Genomic DNA, 18,700 nt, shown 5'->3' on the forward strand with positions numbered 1-18,700 from the left:
GCTGAATGTACTTCAAATACCTACAGAGAACAACAGGGTTTTTTAACTATCAGGCCATTTAAACCAATCTCACGATTTTGTGATTTCTCGTGCGTGATGGTGTTTTAAAACCCAGGAAAACCACTGTTACGATTGACAGTCCCTTCTGAAAACAGGTGGGATTCATGGACTGAACTCATCTGAGGTGGTGTAGAGTATCTGAGACACCTGCATGGGGCTGGCAGACTTAGGATATCCATCCAGACCTGTCCTCCTCCACAGCAGCAGCTTTAGGCCAAGTGGGTACCCTGCAGTGTCTGAAATGATACTTGACAGCTACAGAGAGAAAGCTGGATCGCACCCTAACAGCTTTCCAAGTGTAAAAAACTTGCTTGCTCGCAGTCCTGAGCTGTGCCGTCAGCTACCAACTTTAGCACCTCCGAATGCGCTCCGCTGGCATTCAAGTGTGGCGACTACAACCATAAAACAAGGAAATAAAAGCATTTCCTCCCTCCACCCCTCCGTGAAAAGGAGAGGCATTCGTGGCAAACGTAAACACAGCTCAGGTTTAGCGTAGGCACGCACCTGCGCGACCATCCCTGGGGGCTGTTCCTACAAGGTGAACCTTACACCGTTGCGGTCACCCTCGTCACCACCGCGTCCCGGCATCTCTTTGGTCCGGTGACCCACTGAGGAACCACCCGCCACGCAGGCTACACCCGGACTGTTTTCTGACAATTAGGCTAAGGAGGACACTCACCAGAATTTGTTTTCCTTAAAAGTAGCATCCAGATCCAGCGCTTTGAAGATGAGAGGAGCAGGGCGTCGTTCCTGTAGTGATTTTCCTAAATCATAAAGCTCAAGTGTATGTTCCTCACTCTGTAAGGAGCTTTGGTGGAAATAATGCAACTGCAACACAACATTGCATAAGCAGCTCACACCATTATCTTCCTTTCACATTTCTTGGTGGGTTTTTTCCCCTGCTACAGGAGAAGGTATTTTTGTGTAATGACACACATAATTCATTTTCTAAAATTTCTAAGGTTTCTAGAATTACAGAATTAGAAGAATAAGAATTTAGAAGACGCTTCTGTAATTTATTTTTTTCACAGATAATCTAACTATTTCTTCTATACCTATCACTATTTGCTCGCATGCATTACGTACCAGCAATAGTAACTGCTTTATTGCAACAGCTGAGACGGTATTGCCCTCACACACCCACCCACTCCAGCAATAAAAATCATCTTGACCCGAGCAAAAAGCCTCCAGAACCGTCAATAAGATGACATTAAAAAGGCAGGTTACTTGACAAAAGCCTTGGCTAGAGAAATGATCGCAGGCATGAAGAGCGTGATATGTGTATGATCAGATGCCAAGGAAGGTTTTCAGCAATTCCAGGCAAGGCATTTTTGGGAGTCCCACGAATTCATACAATAAATGCCACTAGCTGGAGACTCAATGCCCACACCGTCAAGCAGCCTTGCCCACAAGTCCTTTTTTCCATCATCACCCACAGTACAGAAATGTTGGCTTGCTCCTAGGCTCTCTTCTGGAGTGAAACAACTCTTCCTCAAACTAAACCCAGCTGCTGTTTCAGTAACTTGCTCAACAGACACTCCCAAAATACAGCACGGACAAGGCTGAACCAGTTTTGGCTTCCTTTGCTGTATACAAACATGCAAAACTATCCCAGCAGGCTCTAACCCCTCAAATGTCACATCCCCTTTTGTTTCATGCTATTAATTCCAGTGGGCTGCAAAAAACCCCCAGCCCTCAGATTACTTCAGACCTTTGAACCGAAAACCAAGCAAAACATACCGAAAATAATAATGACGCCTTATGGTCATGGACTACACCACGTGGGGGCCAGAAGAGATACACTCGCTCCCTGCGGGGACGCCGTCCGTCCCTCAGGACGCGCGTGGCGGGGGGAATACCAAAGGTTTCCAAAGCCGCTTCTCTACAAGTATCTTGCTTCGTTTTGGAAGCACTGACAGGACCTGAAGGGGGTACGCTCCGCGCGCAGAGGCGTACGAGGATTGTGGGTTTGGTGCGGCTCCTGAAAGCTCACGGCTCCCACGAGCGCTTCACCAACTGCCAAGAAAGTGCCAAAGTTGACAGGAAACAAAGCACCTTCCAGACACGAAAATCGACACGTCCTGACCCTTCCTGGCAGCTGAGAACCGTCCAGGGTAGGGTTTAACACGAGAAAGTGTGAACAGAGAGGGTTTCCGCTCCTGAAGCATTAGGAGTTTAATTTGAATCGTTCGCTGCTTCTGCTCTACGACGCCTTCGCAGCCCTCTAACGCTCCAGACCTTCTCTCTCCCTGCAAGTCATCCCCGTATCTCCTCTCCATCCCACACGCTCGCTCTCGGCAGGCTTCTGCCCCAGTACGTTTGTGATGCATCCAAATCGACTGGTCGACCTGGTGGTTTTCCACGTCACTTGTGACCTCGGACTCCTTTCACACCAGCCCCGTACTGATGAAATGTGTATGACACAAACTTTATGACACAAACTCTTCTTGATTCTGCAGGAATTCTATTTCCTTTCTTTAAAGCATTTAAAAAAATAGATCAGAGAAGATGGTGTGAAGAAACCACGGAGCTGCAAGCCAGAGGTTTTAATCCCTCCTCTGTCACCGTGCGATCCCTGCCCTGGCGCACGCGGCTCCTCTGCGACGCTGCTCTCCCCAGAGGAACTAGCAGATAATGGGGATTATTTCTTGGTGGAATACTCTGAGACGCAGGCAAGAAAAGAGGATGCAGAAGGATGCGCCGGCAAAAAACCCCCCCAAGGGTTAGGCACACCGCTGGGATAACCACCGCCTGCCCGCACCCCGGCACGCCCCGGGCAGGCAGAAAGGGCACGAAATGGCTGTTCGGGGCTGAAGCCGCGCGGCGCGGCGTCCTCGGCATCCCGACTCCGGCAGGAGAAGTGTATACGTGCTTCCTCGTATAGCACCTGCGTGTGTCCCGCACCCGGGGGTTGCACTGAAGGATTTGTTACTTGAACAGGCAATTAAGGAAAAAAAACAAAACAAAACACCAAAACAAAACATATACTTTTTAAAGACTCCTCCGCTTCCTTTTGACTGTTTTTGTTACTCCAGGCCCCTCTCCCCAGAGCCGCGCCACAAGAAAGGATCGCCCCGACTCCGCTCTCATTTTAAAATGCTTCTTTTTATTTCAGTGGTTGTACATTGGGTGAATGAATTTAACGTCACAACAGAAATAGAATGGCTATTTAACAGACCACTAGTCGTTATATGCGGAAAAAGAGTGAATGGAGGGGTTTCTTTTAACTGTTACCGAAATATTCATCGTACGCGTCGTCAATTATGCTGGATGAGAGAGGCAAACAAAAAGGTATTTTGGTGAAGTGCTGTATCCTTTGAAGAAAATAAACACTGAGACATCCCAAGTCACTTGAAACCATGTCTCGGCTACAGTATTCACTGTCTCTGTGTTGGCCCATCTCATGGTTCTTTTAGGGGGGTTTATTTGTTGGGTTTTTTTTAATTAAACAAAGCATTTAAAATTTAATCATTTTCATTAGACCTTTTTTTTAAAATATAAACAAAGTTTTGGCAAATAATATTTATACAGAAAAATAGTTTTAGATCTTCCCAAATTTTGAAATAGTCTATAAAATTACTTTATAAATAAATAAAATGCAGAATCTGTTGTACACGTATTTGCACATCTCTGTAATTGCCTCCTTACTGTTAGCATAGGTTTGTACTTGTACAGTTTTCAGGAATATTACAAAGTCATAAAGTCGGAAAGTGGATCTCTTATTAAAAATACATTTTCTCTTTTTGTCTGTCAGTTTATCTGGATGAAAGACCTGATGTATCTGAAGCTTTGTCATCCATGGGCAAAAAATAGTAGTATTGGATTAATTGTAAAAAACATAGAATAACAGTTATTTCGAAACATAAAAAGTTCACACAGAACAATGTCTTGAAGAGTTATCTACATAAAATATTTAAACAACATGGATAATTTACCATTTAGTATTATACAATAAGCTACCCAAATGCCTAAATTAACTATTATAAAAAAATAAAAACAACTTTGACAGATATAGGCAAGTTGCAGTGTCAACTACCTAGTTATAATGACTGAGAAAGTCTACAAATATTAGTGTTTTAATAGTATATAATGGTGATACCTTAACTGCTAAGTAACAAGTTAAGATACGTTATTTTTCCACAAATTAAAACTAACGCAACGTTACAAGCACTATGTTAATTTTACAATCGAATCGTGATTTTTTTTTTCTTTCGGATGATCAAATCTCCAGCTTTATATATAAATAGATAGTAATTAGACATCGGACAAACAAGATTTAGCCTGGGAAATAATTTCCTAGACAAATAATTATATGGTTAGTGCCTTCAGTCGTTCAGAACAGGCAGTGCTGCCAAAGTTTAAAATAGTTTACAATCAATCTGAAGAGGTTAAGTTAAAATACTGCAATCACTAATAATGTCCACATAGAAAACTTATGCTGCAAACAATTATACATAATATCCACTTATAACAGCTGTCTTGTTTTTTTAAACAATAATTTAAAAACTATGTCATTTATGTGATACATGTGCAACATATAAAATGTGAAATATGAAATATTTGGTACAATAGTGCTTGAAACAAATCTCAAATCAAACAAATGAAATTTTAATTATACATATATAATTACCTTGTAAATCAACAAAGTATTTAAAAAAGTAAACAACATTAAAATCTGCTTCATCCATATATATGCATGTATGTATATATAACATGTATATAATTGTATTAAAGATATCTTCATACTTTTGTGACATAAAATATGTTTTTAAAGAAAAACAATTAAAAGAACTATTTTTTTTCTCCACTCTAATCTGGTTACAATCTTATAATCCAATTAAAAAAATGCAAATACAGTAATGATTTATTAAACTGAATCTCATTCTACATTCTTAGTGTTCAGTTAATAGTCTAGATTAAAGTCACCTATGAAGTTTCAGTGACTCAACTGAATTTTTAATTAAATTAAGAGTATCATACAAATGTCTTCATCTACAGCCTTCTTTTTCGCCTTGTCTTTTGTTAGTTTGGTCTTTTTTGTTTGTTTGTTTGATTTTACACTTCTAGAAGTTACTTCTTAACAGCTTGGATCTTTTTGGTAACCTGACTATGAGTTTGAAAGATTATTCGCTTCCGGTGAGATTTGACGGTTGGCATCAGGCTCACTTTCATCAAGTCTGATGTGACAAAATTTAGGCACTTCTGCAAAGTCTTTTTTTAAAAACATTATAAATATACTTGTAAAATAATATTCTCAAGACTTTGTTCTTTTGGGGATTGAAAGGGGTATGAAGTTCATACTGTGCAAAATTTTTAAATTTTCTTCTGCTATTCTGCTATGATTCAAATACAACTTCTCCATACAAGTCAAACACCAACCATGTGCATCTAAAGAATTTGTGCTTTACTTTGGACTTCTGGCTAAAAATATTCAGATTGGCAGGGTGATGTGCAGGACACTGGGCTGCGTTTCACTTCCTCTCTCTTGGAATCAACTCTCTAGGGGAGCAAAACCAAGATTTTTTTTTTTTTTTAACCAAGAAGAAAAACCCCAATCATAGTTTGGGTGAAAATTAAACCTGCAACTGGGATAAGTTTTTAGCCAATACAACTTAATTATTGCTGAGCTCGAAAGATTCATAAACACTGAATCTCATGAGACTAACTTAACTGGACCATTTCCGTTAGGTATAGTTATGGAGAAAAGACAATATTTGCAAGAATTAAACTATGCTTAGAAAATCTTTAAAACTAAATGTTACCCTTTATGTCTTGAAACATCACAGCTGGTATCAGGTAGTTAACTATTTTAGGTTGGAGTATAGTAAGCATACCATATTTAATATTCATATATGACATAGCAGCACTAGCTTTTTCGAGTTTGTGATTTGTCCGTAAGAACAAATTCTTGACTTAGCATGCAGTTTGTGGCAACTCTAGAGAGGAGGAGACGGGGTAGTATGTACAGTAGCCGTGCTTGGCCGTCCGCAGGGAGGCTTCGTGACACTCCGTTCCGCTCCTGCCGGCTATTTCAGGATTATCTGTTAAGAGAAAGGAAAGCGTGATCGCGCTTTTAGGTGACGCGGGGAGAGCAGTTTGCCCAGGTGGCTGGCGCTGGACTAACTAAGCTCCGGCGCAGCTCGTACGGGACAGCATCCCGTACGGGACAGCATCCCGTATATCCCCACGCTGCCCGGGAAGCGTTTGCATTTCACAAACCTGGGGGTCTTCCTCCCGCACACACGTCCTCACGTGCGTGAGAACATGCAGAGGGGGGGTATTTTATGTGTTAAAATACCGGAGACGGCACCGAAGCCACAAAGGAAGGGCCTGGCCGTGGGTGGGGTGTGCACCCTCATCGCCCCGGGGGGGCTGTCAGCGGAGGGGGAAGCAGCCCCGCGCCTCCCGAGGAAGCTCAAAAGCGCATCGGTGCCTGGTGCGATGCTCCAGCTCCCACCCTGTTCCTACAAAGTCAGGAACGACCAGGGGAAACGGTGGAGGCAGGGCCCCTCGCCACTAACAAGCAAAAAGACGTAGTGGGCTGGGTGTTTTCAAGAAGCTCAAGTGTCTTTTTAATGCACTTCTAGCAGCTGCTTGTTTCCTAAAAAAAATTATCTGCAGGTCAGCGAACTTGAGAGGTTTTTTCACGCTTCCTTATGTCAGGAGATCCAGGGGGATGATGATAATGGTACCTCTGCGTGCCTAGCTAGTCACTAACCTTGCTGCTTTACCTCCACGCTGTCTCAAACTGAGGGTGAAGCAACTGTTTTACAGATGCAAACTCTCGCGCTTCCAATACGGTGAAGGTTAAATGCACCACGTGCCCAGCAACCGACTCAACCTGTTCACAGTATTGGAAAACAGTCCAGATTTCCATCACCTGCCTGAAATGGCTGTCGGTGGAAGCGATGTCAAAAGCTAGGGGTGTGATATTTTATCACGCCACTGCTAATCTGTGCACCAGACTTAAGCACAAGTCAAGGAATTAGAGTGCATCGCCTGCTCTTCCTGCTTAATTTGGCACTTGACGTATTTTTAAACTGTATTTTTGGGTGGTATGCAAGACAGTCACGACAGCATGTTGACCTACTTGTGTATTACTAGACCGCTGCTTAATGCAATATTTATTTTAAAAGGAGAAGAAAAAAAAAAGGTGTTTTGAAAATAACTTCAGCAACATACTACCTCTGACATACAGATTGCCAAAAAGAAACACGCTCGCCTCTGCGTGGAAGGCGCTTGTTCTAGTCCCCTGCCCAGTCCCATTTTAACACACCTCACAACCGTACCTGCCTTGCTCTCTGCATGCACCGACCAGCTCCCTGACCCCACCTCACTTGCCGCCGTGCCAAAAAGTCACCTTTGATTACCATCAGCACTGAAAATCTGGTGACACGCGAGGCCCCATTGTAACGACACTGTACAAACACCTGCTGCTCCAAAGGGCTTAACATCTAAATACATCATACATACAACAAGGACATATATTTTTAATGAACTTCCACCCATTGTGAGTTTGTTAGCTTATCGCCTATCTTCTGTTTCCTATTGAAATAACAAAGAAATACCTTTGCTGAAATTATAAAGCCCTGCCTGTGATAACCCTGGTCCATCTACAGCACGGTGATTTGACAGTATGTATGAAGAATGTAGCTGTGCTGAAAATAAGAAGTGACCGAGATTATCAGCACTGATATATTTAGCATGTTACAACCCAACATGTCAATGTAATTAATAAAGCAGCTTTAGCTATACTGGGTCAGCCATAATCACGGAAGTGTATTTAAGGGATCCTAAGGTCTGATTTAATGGGACACAACCTGAAATCTACTCAGTGTAAAAAAGCCCAGAATTTCAGACACTGCAGCTGCCTACATCGCCTGCCAACTTTTGAGGGGATAAACTTGCGTTTTCCTGTAGCTTTTTTCTCCCCGTACACGGAGACGGATCGCTGCCCCTTATGCCGAGATGTCCTAAAAGGTCAAGCAGCACGGCAAGACTGATGCTCCCAATTCCCCCAAAATGTGCGACAGAGAAGGCAGGCGGCCTAACCTCAGGCTGCTTCTTGGCAAAAGGGTAGGACTACCCCCGGCGCTTCGACTAACCCAAGTGCAAGTCACCCTGCCGCCGGCCAGGCAGGACGGAGGGGTCCTGGGCAGCGTGAAAGAGCAGGGACCCCTTCTCTGCCCCGCTCCGGCGAGCGGCAGAGCCCAGGTGAGGACTTCCACCGCCCCGTCCCCGTTCCTGCCGTTTCTCCCCTCCTCTCGCAGCTCAGGAAGGCGAAGACAATGCGAACGCTTTCCTTCTGTGCGCCAGCACGTCCTGTTTACGCGGCTGCGGGCGCAGGAGGAGCAGCCGGAGCCCTCGCCATCACGCTTCTCCCGCTGCCGGCGGCCGCGGAGCCGGACTGCTCCCACCACATCGTCCTCGCCGCGCCGCCGCTCGTGCCGGGCACGCAACTAGGGCATGTGGCACCCTGGCTATTTCTAGTACACGTAGGAGTCCGTCTAAGGAAAAAAAAAAACCAAACTCTCAAGTCTCTCCTTCTGAACAAGCTTCTCCAGTGCGGAGATGCAGAAGTGAGGAGCTACATTTTTTTTTAACCTTAGCCACAAAGTGCAAAACATACCCCGTAGTCTTTAATTATATGTTCACACCCTATTTCCCAAAAGATATCACAACTCTGCCATAGCTACATACACATGTACCAGCTCCTGCAACTGTTTGTTTCACTGTGTCTGACAGAGAGAAACATAAAATGCTGAACTACTTTACATGGAAAACACACTGTGAAGCTCTTCTGTTTAATCTACAAACAAAGTAATAAACTGTGATGGAAGACAGACACTATCTAAGTCTGCATCGCTGCTAATTGCTCCATCGCTTGCATGCTGAAAAAGGAGCAGCTGTGCAGAACATACCAACGAAGGAACATCCTTGCGAACACTTACTACAGAGTCTGCGCTCCCTCGTTACTTGTACATAGGTCCAACAACCTTCATGTTCGCTACTCTTTGAAGAATTACATCTCAAGTGTACATATATATGACTTCTCTTATTTGCAGTGGTACTATTATATCGTTATACTTCGCAGCAACTTGATATAATGTATTGACGCTTTTACCGTAGTGTATATATATGTATAAAAAACGGAAAAATAAGACTCTACAACGAGTGTGCATTGTCCCACGTACAAAGGTCTACAGGTCAAGCACGGGAAAGCACTTTCTCATGCTCTGCGTGGGTAAGATCCAGAGGTGTGGATACAGACGTGCCAGAACACACACCTGCTGCTGCTGCAGTAAGAGATCTAATAAGAACACTATTTCTAGCATAAGCAGAATGGCCTGGCACTTACAGTCTGGGGTAGTAATGCACAGAAGATTTAATAACAGCAAAGGGTGGTTTTTTGGAGGCAATCACAGACAGAGGGTACCCTTGCTTGGTACCCATCTGAAGTGCCAGAAAGCTGGCTACCTTTCAGACTAAAATCACTGAAATTGTGCCAATGTTAGTTACTAGACCTCACTGAAATTAGTAATACACAGAGCGAACCTAAATTTCTGCAAACTAAGTTCTAAACGCCAAGAAGCATTTGCTTTTCCAAATTTTCCAGCCCTCTAGAGGTGACATTTTCAGCTCCCAAATGCCAAGACTTTCTCTCTTTTGTATCAGAGCACGGCTCTTTTAGACCTTTACCTTCAGGACCTCTGACTGACCACAGTGGTCATTAAGGGCCCCGTGCAACACAGAATATCCCTAAATTCAGCCAGTGTTGCTCCTAATGGTGATACTGTTCTGCAGCGTCATCCACAGGAATGACAACCAAGAGAGACGTTACTGCCAATGGTTTCAGCTTCTCACCGAACTACCAACCCGTGGTACGCTGCAGACAAATCGACATCAGCCTGGGATTTCCTCAGAACCAGCAAAGGCGGCTGTGCTCGGTTATTGTCTCAAGACTTAAAAAGTAAAATTGAGAATCTCTTTTAAATTGAGGTGGAAATTCCACCTTTGTGAACTCTTCACTGACACCCAGGTTACTACGTGCACTGCTTTACTTGACAGAATTCACAGAATTAACCAAATTACCTAGAATCACGACTGGGTACTAGGAATTTCAAGAACACCGTTTGGCTTGAGTTTTTCTGTTTTGAAGCTACAACTCATAAAGCTTCTTTATTCTCTCTGTGTCAAATTCTGTTGCCAGTCCCAGATTTATTATACAACGATGAATACAGAAAATTTACCATTCTGCATGAATTCAGTGCACATGAACTCTTGTTCAACTAAAGACCTGTCACAGTGGATCAGCTGGAAAACATGACTTTGCATCTACGTCTGACATTTTTCTCTTTCAGAAGTTTTGAAATTATTTCTCCAAACCACACTTTGCTCTATAAACATTAAGACATTTTAAGGGGGCATTAAGATCATATTTGACCTCCACATTGCGAAGCACTTATCCCTCCAAACATGAACTCATACGTAGTAAACATTTTAGACCGCTCAGCCTTTCATTTTAAAAGCTATGTAGTAATAGGAGTTTCTTGTAGGCAAGATTCATCTCAGATGATTTCAGACACGTACGCCTCAGCTGGTCACCCTATTTTACATCTTACTAGCCTACCTCAGGCAACTTATTTTAGCATGAGACTGATTATCAACTCATGATGCTTTTTTCGCCTCCACCAAATGTAAGAGTCTGCGGCAAATAGTTCACACTGAGGTATTTAACTTTTAGACACCTGCGGCAGGACAGATGAATCCTACCACAGTGACATTTTCTATTTTAATGTTTTTCACACGAGTAGCAGACTGGTCAGATACATCTAGGGTATACATTAAAAACGTCAGATATTTTCGGACAGCCGACTCATATCAGGCTGTCTCATAACTTCTCCTGTTTTCTAAAAATAACACTAACACCAAGTATTTCTTCCCTTTGACATGAAACCCAAGACTATTTATATTTCTCCATGCCTTTGGGAAATGCCTCCATCTCTTTATTTTTCATTTTCTCTTAGAATGCTCTTCTGTGACATGAGCCTTGTTCTTTTTCTTCAAAATGAAAGCCTTTTTTTTTTTTTAATCAAACGTGGAAAAGGATGAGTAAATATTCAGACATTTACTGAGAGTAATCACTATCACATCAGTTGCACTTGGTCTTACTTAATTTTTACACAGCCTTACAGATGGACTATTTCACCTCCTATTTCTCCACGGCTTCAGCAGCAGCACCTCCCCGGAGCACCAACCTGAGCTTTCCAATCCCCCACCCCAGGACTCCCGCCGACATTCCCCCAAGGGACGGGATTTGCCCCTGTCCTCAGCTGGCTAACAGCTGAGCCGGCTCCACCTCTCGCTTGCATTAAAAGCCGCCTGCCTGCTCCCAGCGCCCAGGGCGAAAGATGCTCGGGTACCCACGCCTCATCTCTCCCACCTTAGCTGTTGTCCTGGCCTCTTTCCTGGTCCTGCCCCCGGCTGTAATCCCCCGCTGGAAGTCCCTCCTGACCTACTGTCTGCACTACATCGCAGGTCTCGTCACGGCCGCGAGAGCCTCCCTTCTTCGTCTCTACCGAATATATTTGCCCATTCGTGCACCCACCTAGCCTCAGGCCTGCCTCACTCATTTGTCCCTTTCCACTTTCAAAATTCATGGTCACCAGCTGGTACCCCTGTAGAACTGGTGTCAGACTAGCATCTTTCTACAGGGCTGTCTGCAAACACTGAAAAGAAAAAAAACCCGAATAAACGTATCCCCAGACAAATCCTGAAGGAACTACCAATAGGGTTGGAGGGACCTGCTGAAAGCAATTTGTTACCTCTGCTATCACTGCCGAACGCTTCATCACTTCTCACAAACACACGGAGCTCCACCTTGCTTCGCTGGCTTCTTCCCTTTGCTACTCCTCCTCCCTTGGTGGCCAGAAACCTCATTCTCATTTCCAGCATATTATGATTTAATGTATACGTGCTTCGTTTTTCTCACTAACTGTGGACCTCTCCTCAATTCAGGGGTGAAGGAGGATTTTTATCTTATTGCTTCTCCATTAACCCAATGCCTCCCCAATACATTCGCCTACTTTGCTCATTGATAAGATGACCCCTGATTTGCATACAAAGGGTGAGATGTCTAGGCCACAGATGATCTCCTTGGTTGCCTGCCCATACGGTGACTAATACCGGGGGCATCAGGTGTTTCCTGAGGGGTGGAGGTCCTATTTGCTTGGCTTTCTCACAGCCCATCCCCTGACGTGGTAATTTTGGTGCCCTGCTCCATCCTCTCTTTTCTTCCCTAAATCTGAGCATGCGCAGTTCTGCCTGTCCCATACGTTGATAATACGCCTCTGGAAATGGCTGAGGGTCGGAATGTCCATGCTGAAGTGGACACATCTGCTAGCACATTTTCATTCCATCAGGCACAAGCTGTTGGCCATCAGGGTGTCATAAAGCTGACAAAGACTTTGTCTGGATCCTGACGATCTAAAAAAAAAGATCAAGGCAACTACTGCATCCCAAAGGGCTCAAGGGTTCAACAGCATCATTCTTCTCAGTTAATATTCTCAAGGTCCTGAAAGACAGTCCAAAGCCACTTGTGCTGCCAACTCCTTAGCATGCTTATGAGCTTCAATAGGTATTTACTCAAGTAATAATGTATAATATTTAAGTTCAACTTAATAGGTATTTACTCACTCTGAAGAAACAGGAGTAGTTGTTTTAAAAATGAAAGCCATCTGGCTTTATTTATTCCTCTTTAAAGTAATAAATAATGCAGTACTAAAAATTTATCATAACATACTCTAATACATTCTACCAAAACCTATTTTTAACTAATCGCACAGGCAGCAGACAGACTACAGAGAAATGAGAAAACCACTGCTGTAGTATTTTAGGTGCACCCGTACAGCGACTGTTTTGAATAGCCACTCAATTTTACCTTTTAGCAGGTCTGAGCTACTGCAATCATCTGTGTTTTTTGCTTCCTACTTTCAGGTCATTTTCCTTCTCTTCTTGAATTTTAGAAACTGCCAGAATAGGCTTACGCAGAGGAACTGAGAGCACAAAGGAGTGAAAGGCCAAGCGCAAGTTGTGCATTACCTGTGAAAGTGCCCATATTCCTCTTGTATTCCTCTTGTAGGGGTGTTACTTCTCCAAACCTGCATTTTCTTAGGTGTCCTCACCTAGCTTTTTTTTTTTTTCTTTTAACAAAACCCGCTTTATATTTTCCTCTTACACATCACGCATGCCCAAATCATGCAAGACAAGGCTGCCACTACGTACATGGCATCCCTCTTAGGCAAACACGGCCACCGCACGCAGAGCACGGCTAGCGCTTACGCTGCGACCGCTGCTCTGAAACCCCTCCTCTCCCAAAACCTGGCGCTCCAGTTCAGACTCCCTTCCAAGCAAGAGATGGTCCACTGCAACATCCAGAACTAAACTCAAACCAGGAAAGGTACCAAACTTACGTTCATCGAGGTTACTCATCAGACACCACACTTACAGCACTTGTGTCAGTGTTATAAAACTCACTATACTTCCAACTTATCTGAGGAAATCTTAACGTTCCTGACTTTTGACTGCTTACCGCTTCCTTAATTTTCTTCTTGTCTGAATACTCTCACATAAACAGACAGACATACTATTGTGTGTCACTGCAGATAATATTGCACTAAAAATTAAGTCAGTCAAAGTTAACAAATCTCTGCCTCAAGCTGAAAGTCACGACAGGTACAACAAGCAAACAAATAAATAAATAAATAGATATTTCCACTGCTGTTACATGGGCAGCCTCCTGCACGCTCAAAGCCAAAGACTGGCATTTCTGGTGGGCAATAAATCGTACACTGAGATAAAAATATGATATTCGTTTAATTCAAGGGAAAACAGTTGGAGCGGCTAGTGATGTCCAGATGCAATTATTTCAAAGAACAGAATCCCAAACAAGTACATCTGCAGCTCTGCTCTGCACTGCACTGTGTTGTTAAAATTTTATGATGGAAAAAACCAGACCACATGAGCTGTGTGTACATGCTAAGCACAATGAAACAAACTCATTTTTCCCCAAATGCCTACAAAATGAGTTGACCTCAGAAAAATTTTCCTATGTTTAAATAATAAATATATGCCCCAAAAGACTTTTACTCAACTTGTCAAAGTATAATTTGTTGAATAATTAAAAGCAAGAACACAAAAGGAAGTTATCATATCAAACATAAATATATTTTTTTAATTGCAATGACATGAAAGCTCAACCTGTCTATAACAGGAAAGGAAATATGTCTTGATTTTTGTTATATAAAAGAAATAGAGCGTTTGCCTTTGCTTACTGCTCACATTATGTGATAGTGCCATCTAGTCGGCTATCAGAGGAAGTCAGGTTTCAGTCCTTGTCTACAGGGGCGGGGGGGGTGTGAGGGGAGAATTTCTAAAAAAAAAAAAAAAACCAAAAACAAAAAACCCCAAAACAGAGATTTTCCACTTCTTCTAAAACTCTGTATGCAAGCCTGCCAGAAGTCTTCATCATCTACACAGAAACAACACGCTATCTTAAGAGACCAAAAGTTGTTACTAAAAGTAAAACAAAGACTTGGTTAAAGTTTGCATGAGGTAGAGTTCCTTTACATTTCCTAGGGTAATCTTTTGGCTCTGCTTCCTTGCTGCCTTACAGTTTAAGAAAAAAAAGTTTTGCCATGTCTTCTGTAACGTCAGTTGTTTCAAGGCAATTCAAAGGGTCTTTTCTTGACACTGCTTGAGATTTGTTGTGGGCTTTAACATTGGAAACTCTCACTTCTTGAGCCTGCAAACTGTTAATTCTGAAAGTTACAGCTACTTACATGTAACTCAGTGTCTTCAGACACGGTAACTTGACTGAATTGAGGTTTGCGATTCTTGGGTGTCTAGCGTGAAAGAGGCAGCAAGTGGTTTAAGTTTGCCTTTCCTACCGTGACAAGCTATTGCTATTCAAATACCTTCTCTAGAGAAATGACTCTTCATGATCAAGGATCGTTTAGGTTAGTTTTTCCAGCCTGGTGCAGGTACAAGGTGAGATGCCCAGTCCTGCAATCCCAGATGCCAGGGCTCGCCGGTACCTCTACGTGGAGCAGCGTGGCACCATACATGGGCTCGCTAGATGCCCAACACTGTTCTGCCCAGGGCTCGCTCCCTGCAAGCATCCCCTCTGATGACGTGTCTGAAAAAGGAAACTGTTCCTCTGTCCCCTTTTTTCGACTTTTTCATGTCAGATTCAAATCGCCCTCTCCGTTGTTAGAACAAAATTTCCTACAGCAGTATTTAACTTGGGACTTTATGGAATTTTTAGACCAATACTTTCAGTCAAAAAAACCCACAGAAATTGTTTAGATACTTACTATTCACAGCAGAAGCGCTTTCCTACCTGTTCCTCCATTCCCTTAGAAATTGCAACTAAAGCTTTTCAAATCACTAACAAGAATTTTGGATAGGCTTTTATTTGTAACGTTGTTGTATACTGGCACTAAAGATGTAAATAACATTTGTTTCCCCTTCCCACCTTCCTTCTCAAAAGCTTGCTTTCAACCAACAAAAAAGGCCGTTTCCTATTACCTTCCAGATTTTTCAATTAATTTTCTCGGTATATTGCTACTTTTCTCCCCGTTTACAAGTCTGGCAGGTTTCCACAAGGAAGACAGGGAATGTGAGACAGAAGAAGCCTCGTCAGCAGCACTGAGTTCAGCCCTCTGCCCTGCCAGAAGGCTTCCCGGGCTTAGATGGGTAGACTGGAGAGGAAGCCCTTTTTGAGGACACCAAGGAATATTTGCAAGAGGGAGCAACTGGTGCTTCTGCTTTCTGCAGAAGGAGAAATTAGCTCGAGTAGGTGCCACAGGACATTTTGTCTAAGGAGAATCTGCCTCCTTTGGGAGCGGCGGCTGCCTTTGCGGGCGCCTTGGCAAGGAGAAGTGCTCTGTTGCTGCACGTCCCGGCTCACCTCCCTACCGAGGGAGCTGCCACGCACGGAGTCTCAAATCCCCGTTGAACATTTGGCATGTTTGTATTTTACGTTATGTTAACTACTTTTTGAATTCTGGGGCAAACATTTTAATTGTCCTTTTGTTTGTGGCACTCAAATGTAACATAACTATTTTTATTTTCACTTCATTGTATTTTTACAGATTTTGACAAAACTGAAGGCTACTGAATGATTTCTTAATTAATATCTGCATAATTGCCACCTAATTTAGCGCGAACACTGATGCATAACTTCAAACAGCTGCGCTAGATAATCACAAGCCTTAGCATGAGACAGCCTGTTGATCTTATGCTTCTTTTCAGACATGGCCTATGAGTATTTCATTTTTCTGACATGCCTTTTAATTTTTCCTTCTTGGTTAAAGGTCATATAACCAGTAGAATAATGTTGTCACTAAATAACATCTTTAAGCAGCATTCTCTGTAATGCTATTTTTATACTGTCAGTCTTCGGCCCATTTTCATCGCTAGAGAAAATAAAGCCATGTACTGTTCTGTACTGAAGTAATGTGAGCAAGACTATTTTCTTTAAAATCATTTGGAATTTGGTAATTGCCCTGTAATAACCAAGAACTAAGGAAGCACCCACTGAGCTTGAGGACACAGATTAAGACACAGAAATCCTGGTGTCTTAACCTCCCGTCGCAGTCAGCGGGGTGATACAACCTAGTCAGGAAGCCAATGGAGCCTCCATGTGATCACCCACTGCAGGCTCAGGTCACTTGCTCACCAGGCTTGTAGTACCATTTGGGCTAAGGTCTCCTGCCCGTCGTCCAGCTGCCAGTTCAGAAGTGTGCAGATTTGTCTGTAGGTCCTGTATTGCATCTACCAAGCTTGTCAAAATGTCTTGGATAACCTAGACATCCAAGGTTATCTTAGGACAATCTTAAATGTCAGTAGACACATGTTTAGGCAACTGAACCAAGCCCTGTGTGACTTTTGAAGGATGAATCAGACTATTCTCCAGACTTCATCTGACTCTGCTGATAACCTTCACGGTCTACAATGGGTACTTAAACTTCTAGCTTGCATGTATACACCCACACTCAGACACCAACACTTAGGTGTCTTAATTTCAGGCTGAGTCCTTTTAATCCTTGTAGGACTCACCAATGCATATATGTAAATGAAGCAGTAGTAAGAAGAAATTCAAAGAAGTGAGAAGAAAATTTAAAGACATTTAGTAATTAGAAATTTAAAGCCCCCCAAAGCAGGTGTTGGCATTGTTCCAAATCAAAATTCAGTCCCGGAATTCAGAATAACACCTCTCTCAAATAATGTTAAGATAGATCATCCTCTGTGAAATCTTCTGGCTACCCGTGAGCGAAGCTGAGCAGGTAACAGTTTCCTTGCTTGGTCGAGTACTGCTAGTCCACTAGCTACAGGAGTAGTAATTAAAAGCTTTGTTAAAGATCTCTGAAGTATATATTTACACACAATTACTGTATTAATATTTTAAATAAGATGTTTTACATACCTCTGCCCACATGCATGCACTAGAGGGAGCTAGGACCAAGCCCTCCGTATACATCCCTTAATGCTGCTTCTCACCGTCATTTCACACTACTTGGAATTTTGCTGCTTCCAACCTCCAAGAAAACGTTGTCAGCATTCCCAAACAACGACTGAACCTAAGTTCATGAAGGATCTAACCCTGAAGTGAGGTTAAGCAGCTGCGGCTTCCAGCCCCACTCTGGTGGAACGGCTGGAGCAGTTGTGAAGGGGGGAAGAGGAGAAGGAGAAGGACCTCTCACCTCTGACCCGTCACGCTCCTGGACTCCTCGCGTACCTTTGGAAGTCCACCTGCCTTTCACTGGCAATCCCAAGCTGAAGTGCCCACCTCCATACCCTCTCATCACAGCCTGGCAGCTAGAGTCAGTGGGGACAGCCCCTCACAAGATGTCCACACGCAGTGAACAAACGGCAACACCACCAGCTCTGGTATCGGCTGAGTCAGGTTTTAATCGGGATTTGTAAAACAGGGTTTGCTAAAGCACTTTTGCTCCATCCTGTTTTCATTGCACTGAGCGAAAGCGATTCTCCTCCCCTATGAAGTACACTGCCAGAAAATTATTTTCGTTTTAAAACCTAACTTCTCTAAGTCAGGAAAAGCAAGAGACTTCCAAGTTTCCATATATTCTTAACTGGTGTCACCCTGCATGGATGTACTGTGGTATAGCCCTTAACCCTACACAATCTTCTCACGTGCCTCGTGCCATACATTGAACACGCAAGGTGTAGAGTTGCTGGCCAAGCATGACCAGCTGTGCATGTGTCAACGCAGGCACATTTTGAGCTGTTACTCATGTTATTTGCAGAAAGAAAGGACATACAGAAGACATGAGACATAGTTCATCTTTTTCCAAAATACAAGCTGACAGCACATACTAAATAATTTACTGGACCCAACAGAGGAGTTAGGTTTTTTTAGCCGTCAGCTGAGACTCCATAACTTTTGGGATGTTGACTTTTCCTTCCACTGGTGCTTCAAGGACACCGGGATCATCACATTCAACCCATGGAAGTCCAGTCATCTTTCCCCAGGCCAGAATACTAAGCCAAATGATATTGAGCTAAATGATTAAGCCCTGCTCCAACCGTCTTTTCATGGCTGGCATTGTAAGGAGAA

At 43.2% G+C, this 18,700-nt stretch overlaps 1 protein-coding gene across 10 annotated transcripts in view; it reads right to left on the reverse strand.

Annotated features, from left to right (window-relative positions):
* Positions 1–3,146: 3,146 nt before the first annotated feature.
* Positions 3,147–18,700, reverse strand: part of MBNL2 (muscleblind like splicing regulator 2) — a 113,613-nt gene continuing 98,059 nt past the window's right edge. For all 10 annotated transcript variants that reach the window (XM_052785761.1, XM_052785753.1, XM_052785760.1 and 7 more), the window contains one exon: positions 3,147–6,101. In XM_052785761.1, the coding sequence (XP_052641721.1) occupies positions 6,087–6,101 (15 nt within the window). In that variant the 3' untranslated portion in view covers positions 3,147–6,086. The remainder of the gene's footprint in view (positions 6,102–18,700) is intronic.

The sequence above is a fragment of the Harpia harpyja genome, chromosome 4 (genome assembly GCF_026419915.1).
Source record: "Harpia harpyja isolate bHarHar1 chromosome 4, bHarHar1 primary haplotype, whole genome shotgun sequence".
Classification (NCBI taxonomy): Eukaryota; Metazoa; Chordata; class Aves; order Accipitriformes; family Accipitridae; genus Harpia; species Harpia harpyja.